The 13,290-nt window shown below is 42.6% G+C and overlaps 1 protein-coding gene across 1 annotated transcript in view; it reads left to right on the plus strand.

Moving 5' to 3' along the window:
- Window positions 1-390: 390 nt before the first annotated feature.
- Window positions 391-13,290, plus strand: part of phf1 (PHD finger protein 1) — a 26,435-nt gene continuing 13,535 nt past the window's right edge. Inside the window, exons 1-8 of the mRNA XM_037676714.1 lie at window positions 391-810; window positions 1,357-1,435; window positions 1,529-1,610; window positions 4,600-4,686; window positions 7,885-7,979; window positions 8,431-8,579; window positions 8,833-8,928; window positions 12,335-12,403. Of these exons, the coding sequence (XP_037532642.1) occupies window positions 1,358-1,435; window positions 1,529-1,610; window positions 4,600-4,686; window positions 7,885-7,979; window positions 8,431-8,579; window positions 8,833-8,928; window positions 12,335-12,403 (656 nt within the window). The 5' untranslated portion in view covers window positions 391-810; window position 1,357. The remainder of the gene's footprint in view (window positions 811-1,356; window positions 1,436-1,528; window positions 1,611-4,599; window positions 4,687-7,884; window positions 7,980-8,430; window positions 8,580-8,832; window positions 8,929-12,334; window positions 12,404-13,290) is intronic.

The following is a 13,290-nucleotide window of genomic DNA, read 5'->3' on the forward strand; positions in this document are numbered from 1 at the left end:
TTGTATTTTTTAAAGACGAGTATTCAACATTATAGTTTATATAGTACTGAAATAACTCCTTTAATAAAGATGATGGATTATTTAATTGATCCCACAGGGGAAATAAAAAAAGATTTAGTTCATTTTAACAAAAGCTAAAGTCTGAGCATTTAAAAGTCCTGGTCTGTGGAAACTTTTCTTCTCTGCTCTCATAAACCTCATGTTGGACATTAATTAATGAGGCGGATAAACTCGTTAATTGGCCGCTTAATTGGCTCTTGTGACCGCGTGCGCATGCCCTCACACATCCGACTCAAAGATTCAGGGTCACGCTCAGACAGCAAGGATCTCCCCCCTCAGCCGCCACCTTCGGATCTCTACCAGACTCCCCCCCCCCTGATATCTCGGTGTTTTATGTCTGCGTCACAACAAATCGGCGGAGGGCGCGAGGAGAGGATCATGGCGTCTCTGGCGGCTTGATTCTGATAAACCCGCCTTAATAGCTGGGGGTGAGGAGGGGGGAGGAGAGAGAGCAACAGCGACGGGAACATGACGAAACGGCACCGCGGAGGAGACTGAGAGACGGACGGACAGAGTCACAGTCGCCTCCCCCCCCCTTCCTCCTCCTCCCCCTCTGCTGACTGCTTGACTGACACACGGGCGCCTGGCACACACACAGACACATACATGCACATCAGCCACTTTTTGCAAACACGCAAGCTGCGCATCTTTGCGGCCAGGAAGCGTGCACCCGCAGCAGATGAGCGCCTTTCATGTCCAGCCCGTCCAGGACTCACTGTGACCCAGACGGAGAGGAGTTCCACCTGACAGGTACCCTTCACCGGCCAGCTCCCCCCCCCCCCCCCCCTCATCCTCCATCTGATCCACTGTTTTGCATTTTGCACCTGTGTTGACTTGCGCGCACGCACGGGAACAGACGCTCAGCGCGCGCGCACAACGCCTGCAGAGTCACTGCGTGCATCTTTTATTCTAAGTTTTTAAGGTGTTGAGAAGAAGAAAAGTGCTCGGCAGATGCTTCAAGTGGCTGCAGACGCGCGCATCTCTGCCTCTTCAGCTGTGTTGCAGTAATCATCATGCAGTGTGCGCGTGAGCGTGCGCGCGCAGTAATAATTTGTCTTCCTCTCTGCCTGTGTATACTCACTCTCATCTCTCACTGTGGTGGATACAGGCTGTCCTTATGCTCAGGTCTTAAAAGGAGGAGGAGGAGGAAGGAGTGGGGGGGGGGGGGGGATTTTAACCCCTTTGCTCCTCAGCCGGGCTGTAACCCCCTCTCTGGCAGCGATGGCAGCCAAGTATTCAGAGAATAAATCGGATTTCCATTTCACATGAGCCCCGCTCTCCTCTGTGTCTCCTCAGGATGGGGGGAGTCAGTGAGGGCGATGATGTGTTGGCTCGTTGGAGTGATGGACTGCTGTACCTCGGCAACGTGAAAAGAGTAAGTGTGTGTGTGTGAAGCGCTCCTCAGAGTGTGCTCAGCTCGATCAGAAACACCGGACAAGCTTGATTTGTTCTGCTCACCTGTCTGCAGGTAGACGGAGTCAAGCAGTGCTGTCTGGTGAGATTCGAGGACAACTCCGAGTTCTGGGTCCTGAGGAAGGACATTCACTCGTGTAAGATGAACTTTCTTTTTGCTTCACCTGGAGGAGAGTTCAGCCGGCTCTCCGTCCTGATGTTTGCAGCTAAATTTAGACCGTGGGAGGGACTTCACCCGTCTGAACGTCTCATCGATACGAAGATATAATTTAAAGATCAAAACCAACGTTGGCTGAATGGAGCCAGACTTTTATATAATGTTTAAAAGTGGTCTTCATCACAGCGGAGGATGGTTCTTTGGACTTTAGCTGCTTTTTCACTCCATGTCCATCGTGTTCATGCCAGCATATTGTTGAGTGTAGGAGAAGTGTCAGACTTTAAAAACAATCTACATTTAATGAATATTTGAGACATCCGTCATCATTCAGGTCATAGATGCTCCGATAAGATGCAGAAACGCGTCCAGGTCATGTCAAATGAGGTTTTGCTCAGAACAGAGTCAAATATTTGTTTTATTGTTGCAGCTCAGACTTGCGAATTAGACCACAAGTGCTTTAAAGTTATTAAAATCAGTGCCGTCATGTGTTTGACACCTCTGGAGCTGCTGTAAAGAATCCAGTTCTTATGTCTCATGTTGCTTTTTATACCAACAAGGACACCAGTATGACCAGTGCAGAACTTTAAATACAGCTCAGCTCTGTGTGGGAGGCCAGATGTGCCGTGGCTCCAAGAGCTCCATAGGTGACAAAAACCTCATTTCTCCAGCGATGCTTGGTCGTCCAGTTTGAAACATTCTGTAATCCTTTCCTCCTCGTGGCTGTCCCGCGTCTCCAGTTTCCTCTAATGTGGGCGAGCTGGACGAACTGGGCGAACTGGGCGAGCTTCAGGAGTTTGGTGAACTCAGAGTCAACATCAGTTTATTTAAAGAGCGCTTTACGAACAACAGAAGCTGCACCAAAGTGCTGGACAACAACCATGCTAATGGAAAAATAAAGAAAAAGAAGTCTAAAATATAGGAAGTAATAAAAACAAAGAAGCTAAACAACAAAAACAGAAACGTCAAGTTAAAATCCCAGTGAGCAGAGGAGCACCCTGACGTTTCTCAAAGGTCTGAGCAGATCTTATTTGAATAATTAATGTAAAATATTATGCAAAACGGGCAGAAACTGCAAAACACAATCGCCTCTACTTTACGTTTGACCCCTGGAACATCTGTAATGGTCCAGCTGTTTGACCTCAGCCTTTGAACCCCCTAAAAACAAACAGCAAAACGTTAAAATCGACCCAGGAACAAACAGGAAATGAAGTGAGGCTGACGCTGGTGGTCGAGCAGCGGGGGTTAGCGCCTTCTGCAGACGATGAGGAAAGACTGAGGGAGCTGCAACAAGGATACGATTGTAATAAATGCATGAACTACTTCTTTATCATCTTTGAAAGAGAAGCAGAACTTTAACTCGGCTCGGAGACGTCCAACCTGATGTTTAACTTTTGACTAAACTGGTGGTGATAAATGTACCGGACTTGCCGCCGCATAAGTCGCATCAGTCCAAATATGTCTAACAAAGTGAAGAAAAACATAAATATGTCGCTTCACCGTATAAGTTGCATCTATTATGCATCACCGCTGACAACCTGGAAACGTGGGCCGGTGTGCCAAAAATAGAATGGCTGCCAAATGGCGGCCACGGGAGCGTTTACGGGAGGACCTTAACATGAATTTAACAAGATTAACACTTAAAAACAATTATTTGTTTGCTCGATATTATAGTAAAGGTGTCTCAGATTAACTTTTCCTTAATAAATGCACTTTAATGGTCAAATCAGCTGCATTTCACCTGGGCGGTGCAACGAAATGCAGCTGATTTTAAGTTTTCTCCTGGAGTTCTGGAGCGAGACGAAGGTGGCATTGTATGGCAAGCCAAGTGTCTCATTAATAGCCACTTTTACCTATTAATGAGGCACTTGGCTTGCCATTTTAGTCGAGGGCCCTCTAGTGGCTGAAAATGGTAGTGTTCAATAATTTCCATGTCAGAATGAATGAAATCGTCAGATCGCAGCCAAAAATTGGTTATAAATATGAGGAAAAAACATAAATACGTAGTTTCGCTGTATAAGTCTCAGGCATGTTCATTTATGCAAAAAACTGCGACTTATACAGTGAAAAATACGGTAACTAGAAACACCCAATCATAAACCTGACGTGCCGTGAAACTGAACGTACTTTCATCCCCCGGACATGTTGGTTCAGGTGTAAGAAGTAAAAGCAGACAAGAGATCAGCAGCAGAGATCAGGAGCAGTGAAAATGATCCGGACCTCGTTCTGTCTTATCTCAAGTATTTTCATCGAATGGACCGTGTCTTTGTGGCTGACTGCTCGAAACGACAAACCTAAAGATCAGATTTATTAAAGGTTCTGCTCTGTATGAACAACACCGGCTCATTCCGTAGAATCCTGATATCATCTGTGATTACACCAAAACTCGCCCAAAAAAATAAATAAATAAATAAATCACTTTTCAGGCGAAACCCAGCCTGATTTTAGAAATGTGCACGTCTCTCAACTCCCAAACTGCTCTTGATTTCTATTCCTTGCCTTGAAAAATGCATCAGCTCTGCGACGGTGTAGTTTGCTGCGCTCCAATCACATCTGAGTGTTTTCTTTCATGTTCAAAATCACAATCAAATCCTCATTTTTCTCTGTTTTGTGATCCCATAGTCTAAACGCAGGTATGACACTTAGCATTCTGATGGCGTTCTAGCTGCGATACAAGAGTGTATTTATGAAACGATTAGACTAATGACCCCTGAGGGAGATGGCTCCTCTGGTGCAGCCTAGCGTCGAGACGAAAGCGGTGGGGGTGGACACTTGTTAGGACAGGACGAACATCAGCACATCCAATGGAGTGAAATGTGAAAGGGTGCAGGAGACACTGAAATCAATGAAGTGGCATCGATGTGAATCAATATACATAAATTAATGCAGTTGACTGCTCTCTCTCTGTCTTTCTCTCACACGTTTATTTCCTCCCCTCCCCTCCCATCTGCCTCTCCCCTTGTCTTCCTCAGTCGCTGCCGGAGTGGAAGAAGTTTGCTGTATTTGTGACGCTCCTCCTCTTAAAGAGCCCCTCGTAAATTGTCTTAAATGTCGCCACGGTAAGGAAGCGCTCCTCGTCAGAGGCTGTCGAACGCCGTCGGTTCTCGTGGTGACCTTGACGGTTTTGACACAGCGCGGTAAATAACAGACAGGGAACGATCTGAGCCGCTGCAGCTGAGCCAAAACAAACGAGGCATCGAGGGACGGAGAACTCGTGGAACCAAATCAGTCTTTATTAGATGTTTGTTTATTATTTGAAAAAAAAAGAGAGCAAATATCTGAATTATGTGAACATCTGGAATGAGAATAATTCAGGTGTTAGATTACAGATTTATGTAACTTTTAAAAACCGTGAGCTTTGTGTTTGTGCGTGCACCAAACGAGCACTCTGGAAATTTACAATGGATGGTACTCAGAGGGCTTTAAAAGATTCAGAGCCCTCAGAAAAGAGTTCAGTGTGTGCGGGGGGGCGTACAGATCATGGTTGCCCTCCTAAGGTGAGGTAGGCCCACTTCTAGAGTTTGGCTCGCACACAAAACCGCAAGTTAAGTTTCTCTGCAGATCCCTCTCACAATCATTAATGTAAGTTTTTATGTGTTTACTGGTCAGAAAAATAGAATTGTGTTCTTTTCCAAATGGCTCAAGTTTGTGTAAATGAGCTTCAGCTGCAGCATTTAGTTGTAGAAATGTTTTCTGGAGTGATTAGAATCAGAATCAGAATGTCTTTATTGTCATTAGTTCAATGAAATTAAGAGCCGCTCCTTTTTTTCAATGCAAACACATGCTTAAGAAAAGCACACAAATGTAACACAATATAGATATAATAGCACTATGAAAGTAAAAAATACAAGTATTTCACAATTGTATTGCACATTATGTACAGTATATTAGTGAGGTAGTTAAGGTGATTGAGAGTATGAAATGTTAGTAGTATTGCACAGTAGAAGTGCAGGAGTTTGGGAGGTTATATTATTAAATCAGTGCATGTGTGAGTTCAGTGTGGTGATGGCTTTCGGGAAAAAATCTGTTCTTGAATCTGTTTGTTCTTGTTCTGATGCACCTGTAGCGCTTCCCTGACAAGTCAAACAGTCCTTGATTATGTTTTCATAATGCTTTCAAATTAGATCATAATGAAACCGTTTGGTTAGAATAAAACATAGACCTGGTTGAATTCTGAGTCTCAGCCTGGGAACCTGAAACCCTTTTTGTAAAATGTGGTGGTAGTATCATGGTTTGTTGAATCTGTCTCACGTCGTGTTTATTCGAAACTGAATACTTAAAAAAAGCAGAATATTTTTTCCTCGCATCTTATTGGGCTGTAGCTGCTGAACGACCTTCGCAAGGAAGTTTCCAAAGTGTCAGTGTGAGTCGCAGGACTTTTCAACACGTTTCTGCAGAACAACTTGGGTCTGAATGCGTCTGGAACACGTCTCAAATTTTACATTTTCATTTAGTGAGTCAGGAAATGTGACACCAGCGATCTTCCGATCACATGCCCACCTTCTCTAACCTCTGCTCCACCAGTCCCACGAGACACTTTGTGATTAAACTGCAATAAATAAATGTGCACATCATTTGCAGGAATGTTGCGCCAACGTCTTGCTCACAAATGCAAATGTCTCGTAGCTCCACTTCAGCTCGATTCCGTCAGATTTTATGAATTTTCTTGCGTTTTTGCGTCCCCAACTTGTTGCCAACAGTTGCAGTGACTTGCAGGCTTTAAAGAACAGAACATGCGTATTGCCGTGCACCTCCAGCTTCAGAGTTATTTTATGTGCACTAAACCTTTAAAGATGCACATTAAATCATTAAATCACATCCATTTCCGTACAGAATAATCCCGCTCTTTCGTTTATTTCTTAAAATCTGACCAAAATATTTCCGCTCCAAAGCGTTTTTGAAATCGTCCGGTGCTCTTCACTGACCCCGCCCTTTCTCTTCTCTCTTTAAAATCCATTTTAACCGTCCAGAATCAATTCTTTGGATCGTTAAAAGCAGCTAAGCTGAGAAGCTAAGCTACGAGCTAAGCTAACAGGCCGACCTCGGGAAAAAACCTCCGTCTTGTCGAAGCTCCAAAACTTACGGTTACAACCTGTGCCTTTGTGTAAAAAGTTGTTTTTCTTTGCAAAAGGAAGCTGAGAACTTGTTTACTGATTTTTTTTATTAAAAGCTTTGTGTGATGCAATGCCAGGGGTCTGCAATATGCGGCTCTGGAGCCACATGCGGCTCTTTGGTCCGTCTGCAGCGGCTCTTTCAAGCTTTGACCAAAACTGACATAAAACTGAATTTTGCTGGTTGTAAAAACAAGAAAAAAAAGATTAGTTCAAACAGTTTTCCAGTCATTTCCTTTGCAAATACGTGAACACTGGCGCGAGTACAAAGAGCAATACATAATTTAACTTAATACTTTATTTCTTTATATGAAGAACAGTCTGCATAGTTTGTAGATTTTTTTTTCCATTTAAAAAAAAGTTAAAAACTGATTTTTCTTCCTTATTTACAAGAATCTGGTATTTTTCTTTAATAAATGTTTAAAAATCATTAGATATTTTATGTTTTATAATGTCACCCCTACTGGCCATAAAAGCCCCCAAACCTAAAGTGGCCCACGGGCCACCAGTTGATGACCACAGTTGTAGCAGGTTGTTGCGGCTCTGGACACGTTTAATGTCGTGAACGAAGGCGTAAAAATAGCTCTTGTGATCGTACAGGTTGCAGACCCCTGTGCTACGCTAAAGAGCTCAAACCACACCGAGCATCCGCCGTTTTGCGAACCCAAGAGAGACAGCCCATGTCACGTCAAGTCGCCTCCCTCCCATTTGTCTTAAAGAAACACGCTGCTCGCTCCCTCACTATCCATCCTTCGGTTCAAACAGTCTTATACTGACATCTGGTGGTCAAAAAAGGTACTACACTCAAAACAAATTTAACATTTCTTCTTAAATTTGACAATAATTACTAATTATTGTCAAATTTCAAACAATATTATCGTTTATCGCAATAATTTCTGAGACAATTAATCGCCCAGCAAAATGTGTTATCGTGACAGGCCTATTTTTAAACCTTTGTGATGCGAGCGAGGCTCCTCCAGCTGTTTTCAGGAAGCAGGGAGACTAACGCTGCCTTCAGGAAGTGTTTTTAAATGTTTCGCAGGATTCTAAAACCATCAGGGGAAGTAGTGGATGTCATACTGTCATCATGGCTGCCTGTCTTGGGAAGATGAATTAAACGCTCTGCCTCCTCCTCCTCCATTGCAGGTTATCATCTAGAGTGCCACACGCCGACCATCGAGCCGGAAGCCGAGAGCGACTCGTGGATATGTCGACAGTGTGTCTTTGCAGTCGCAACCAAGGTCAGGCTGCTAATCTCTCCGTGTCACGCTGTGGAAAAGAAAAAGATCAGTCTGTAATAATGAGAACTCCAGTCAAATCTATCAGTGTGCAGAGTGTAACGTGTTTATCTGAGGCAGGCGCACACTAATTCTCTCAGTATCGACTTCAATATCAGACCTGGTGTCAGAGAAATCGTGGACAATCAATAGTTACGAAGGAGTTGAGAGGAGCACGTTTCATGTCGATCCATCACATGTTCCATTTCTGGAGACATGAGATGAAAAAGAACTCAGTTAATTATCCATCGCTCGATGTCCAACCCTGGTTTAGACTTCCTGCGCCTCAGACTACACCTCTCACGGCTGACCTACGATAAAACGAGACAAAGAGCTGTTTTCCTGTCAGAAATGATCTGTCTGCGGACACGGACTGATACGAGGGCTCAGAAGTAACTGACTCTGATCTTTGCAGAGAGGTGGGGCTCTGAAACGAGGACGCTTCGCTCGCCTCATGCAGTTCATGAAACAGAGGCTGCCCTACCAGCTGTCGTCTTTAGACTGGGACCTGCAGCATCTGACCAATCAGCAGCAGTGTTACTGCTACTGCGCCGGACCTGGAGAGTGAGTGAGGCCAGTTTATGTGCAAACTTTCACCGTACTCTTCCTGGATGCTCTCTAACCTCCCTCTTCTTGGGGATTATCTGTGAATTACTTGCAAGACGTCAAAAATGTGTCAAACAAGACGAGCAAACATTTGTTTTTACCTTTGTGAAGCGTCATGTTTGTGTCTGGCTGCAGAAACCCATCCTGTTTTTAGTTGTCGCGTTTTTTCGTGGTTTTAATGCTCCGTGTGTCTTCTTGCCGCCGGCTGCAGGTGGAACCTGAAGATGCTGCAGTGTGGCAGCTGTGGTCAGTGGTTCCACGAAGCGTGCACGCAGTGTCTAACCAAGCCGCTGCTTTACGGCGACAGGTACGTAAAAACAGAAGAATTCTGCATGAATTATAACTTTGATGTTGGGAAGGTTGAGATTTGTTGCATCTGAATGGATTTTTTTTTACATTTCAAACTTTATCTCGGAGCCTAAAACAGTTACAGTCCATCAGAAATGAATCTGTTAATAAAAATGCAACCTCAGAGTGAAAATATCTGCATCTTGATTCCTGTGACACTCATTATGTGGAACATCTGCTGACCTGATGGCAGACACAGAAAATATTCAATGTCCAAAACAAACAAACACAAATAAAATGACTGAAACTAGAATTCATTAAAGGAATGCATATCACCCGCCACACTGCACGACAGATTATTAAAGAAAGTGTGAACTGTTAGCTCTCAAAGTATTAATTGGGGATGATTCTCAGCTACTACCACACACAATTTTGACTCAGTATCTGTAAATATGTCAGAATTATTAATATTTTTGTATAAAAAGGATGAGGAGTTGTGGCGGCCACCTTGAGTACAAAGATACAGATGTTCCCCCAATGATAACTTTCTGAGAGTTTCATTAAAAATTATCAAGTTGTTCATGAGATATTTTGCTAACACACTCATGCATTCAGACGCACAGACAAGCCATTTCTTGATCACCCATCCCCATGAAAAGAGGAAAAATATCATTAATTATCCATTTAAACTGAATATGAATGCAGACTTCTGGAGCAGCCAGAAATATTCCAATATATCTGTAATTTAAAGTTACGTTTTAATACAAACAAGAAGTTAATTGTGTTTCTTTTCATTAATTTATTTATTTCAAGCTTCACTTCTCAGTATTTGTTTATTTGGTTCAGTTTCAAGGAGAGATTAAGCATCAAGCCTGTTTAACAAAGGAAACAGAAACTGCTGCAGTGGTTTTGTTTGTCTGACCCACGGAGTTACAAACAAACAAACAAACAAACAAACAGAAAAACAACCCAGACGTCATCATACTTGGCCGTTTATCATTAATTAGTTCAACGTGGGAGGCTGAACTGAGGACGATAAATGAAGATGTCTGAGTGACAGCTCCCCTCGTCGGAGAAACACCCTAATTATCTCCAGATGAGCCGATCAGCGCGAGCGTTGATGTTCTCACGAGGACAACGGCTCGTTTTATTCTCAGAGCGAAGAGACAAACATCACCGCTCTGCTGCCGGTCCACACACGACGCTGAATAAGAAGCGTCTGGTTCGTTGTCACCGTCATTAGCTGTTCGTTATGCCCATCCGGCCTCAGTGACTGAGTCTGAGGGGGGAGCCAGGAGGGGTTGAACAGACTGTTGGGGAGGGTGAGGCAGGATTGGTGGAACGTGCCGAGCGAAGAGCGAAGTCTTGAGTTCACGGTTGGACTAAAAACACGTGCAGACCAAACGTCGGAGCATCTTCAGGGTCACTCAGAAAAGAGCTCCCTTCAGAAGATTAAGCTGTTTAAACTGATCGGAAGAATCCAAACATCAGTTACATCCCTGTACATTAGCCTATACATTAGTTTAACAGAGTTTTCTCTAATTATAAATTAATATTTTAATACATTTTTATACTAGTTGAATTTTAAAGTTTTTACTGTCCTCTTCTATGTCCTGCTTTGTTTTGAATATGACCTGTGGAGCCTTGAGCACTATTATCTGTGAATGGTTAATTTGAGGTGTTCTTACTTTTTTACAGTACGTGTGTGCGTGGATGTGCAGGCGCTGGCCATAAAATTAGAATATCGTGAAAAAGTTTATTTATTTCAGTAATTCCATTCAAAAAGTGAAACTTGTATATTATATTCATTCATTACGCACAGACTGATTAATTTCAACTGTTTTATTTATTTTAATGTTGATGATTATAACTGACAACTAAAGTAAACCCCAAATTCAATATCTCAGAAAATTAGAATATTACTTGACCATTACATTATTATTATTTTTTCAATGTTGGCCAACTGAAAAGTATGAACATGAAAGTATGAGCATGTACAGCATCAATACTTAGTTGTTGCTCCTTTTGTCTGGATTACTGCAGCAATGCAGCGTGGCATGGAGTCCATCACTGCTCAGGTGTTATGAGAGCCCAGGTTGCTCTGATAGTGGCCTCCAGCTCTTCTGAATTGTTGGGTCTGACATGTCACATCTTCCTCTTCACAATACACCATAGATATTTTAATGGGGTTAAGTTCAGGCGAGTTTGCTGGTCCGGCGAGATACCATGGTCCTTAAACCAGGTACTGGTAGCTCTGGCACTGCGTGCAGGTGCCAAGTCCTGTTGGAAAATGAAATCTGCATCTCCATAAAGGTGGTCAGCAGCATGAGAAGCTCTAAAACTTCCTGGTAGACGGATGCATTGACCTTGGACCTCAGAAAACACAGTGGACCAACACCAGCAGATGACATGGTCCCAAACCATCACTGACTGTGGAAACTTGACACTGGACCTCAAGCAACGTGGATTCTGTGCCTCCTCTCTTCCTCCAGACTCTGGGATCTTGATTTCCAAAGGAAATGCAAAATTTATTTTCATCAGAGAACATAACTTTGGACCACTCAGCAGCAGTCCCAGGAGAGACACTTCTGACACTGTCTCTTGTTCAAGAGTGACTTGACACAAGGAATGTGACAGCTGAACCCCATGTCTTGCATTTGTCTGAGCGTGGTGGTTCTTGAAGCACTGACTCCTGCTGCAGTCCACTCTTTGTGAATCTCCCCCACATTTTGGAATGGGTTTTGTTTCACCATCCTCTCCAGGGTGTGGTTATCCCTATTGCTTGTACATTTTTCTACCACATCTTTTCCTTCCCTTCTCTTTTATTGTGCTTGAACACAGAGCTCTATGAACAGCCAGCCTCTTTAGCAATGACCTTTTGTGTCTTGCCCTCCTTGTGCAAGGAGTCAATGGTCATCTTTTGGACAACTGTCAAGTCAGCAGTCTTCCCCATGATTGTGTAGCTAGAGAACTAGACTGAGACCATTTAAAGGCCTTTGCAGGTGTTTTGAGTTAATTAGCTGATAAGACTGTGGCATCAGGTGTCTTCAATATTGAACTTTTTCACAATATTCTAATTTTCTGAGATACTGAATTTGGGGTTTTCATTATAATCATCAAAATTAAAAGAAATAAACTTTTGAAATATATCAGTCTATGTGTAATGAATGAATATAATATAAAAAATTCACTTTTTAAATGGAATTACTGAAATAAATCAACTTTTTAATAATATTCTAATTTTATGACCAGCACCTGTATGCTTTGTACCACTGCAAACCAAATCTACCCTTGGGTATAAATAAAGTATCATAACCTAACTTAGAGCAGAATATTAGTAAAAACAAACAGCTGACTGTTTATGTACAGATGCGTCACAGTGTCGTCTGCAAACAGTGTTAACTTTTTATTTCTGTGTGTTGTAGGTTTTATCAGTTCCAGTGTTCAGTTTGTTCAAAGGGACCAGAGACGATCCAAAGACTACCCATGACCTGGTAATGATGTCTTAAACTTACATTTATACTTTCTTGATCTCTGCCAATAAATGACACAAGAATTGATCCAGAGCTGTGAAGACAGTTCTGAGCACAGTCTGATGATGTCAGCTGAACATGTGATCAAAATGAGCCAAATATCTGTAGAACTGGCTCAGTTGGAGCCATTTTGTGTCGGCTAAAGCTGATTAGCTTTAGTAGCCATCTAAAATGAGATTGCCTCCAAATTTTAATGAGTTGTACAACTAATGGCAAGAATTATTTTCAGGAAGTTTCACTAAAATCCATCCAGAGGCTCCAGACACATTTAAACACCAGACCACTTGTTAGTTATTAAATCGTGAATGTTTATAAATCGTTTACTGGTGTCCGTTTTTGGGTTTTTTTTGGTACAATTTTCTGCATTTTAACTTATTCTACAATTTTTGTTCTTTTCAACACTTAAACGTTCTGCTCATTCAGGACATTCCTGCTATGACTTTAGGTATTTTTCGGACATGTTGTTCTTATTGAAAATGAGTGGAGCTCTCTTCATCCTTCAAACCATTCATGCTGCTTATAACATTACAGCATTTGTTTTAGCTCAGCTCCTTTCAGCTTCTTTCTACTCAAGTCAGCTAGCTTTAGCTCCTTCCAGCTCCTTTCAGCTTCTTTCTACTCAAGTCAGCTAGCTTTAGCTCCATTCAGCTTCTTTGTGATTCTTTTTTACTCATGTTGGCTAGCTTCAGCTCCTTTCAGCACCTTTCAGATTCTTTCTTCTCATGTCGTCTAGCTTCAGCTCCTTTCAGCTCCTTTCAGCTTCTTTCTGCTTCTTTCTACAAATGTCGGGTAGCTTCAGTGCCTTTCAGCTTCTTTCTGCTTCTTTCTACTCATGTCAGCTAGCTTCA

This window comes from Nematolebias whitei, chromosome 5 (genome assembly GCF_014905685.2).
Source record: "Nematolebias whitei isolate Nwh7 chromosome 5, NemWhi1, whole genome shotgun sequence".
Classification (NCBI taxonomy): domain Eukaryota; kingdom Metazoa; phylum Chordata; class Actinopteri; order Cyprinodontiformes; family Rivulidae; genus Nematolebias; species Nematolebias whitei.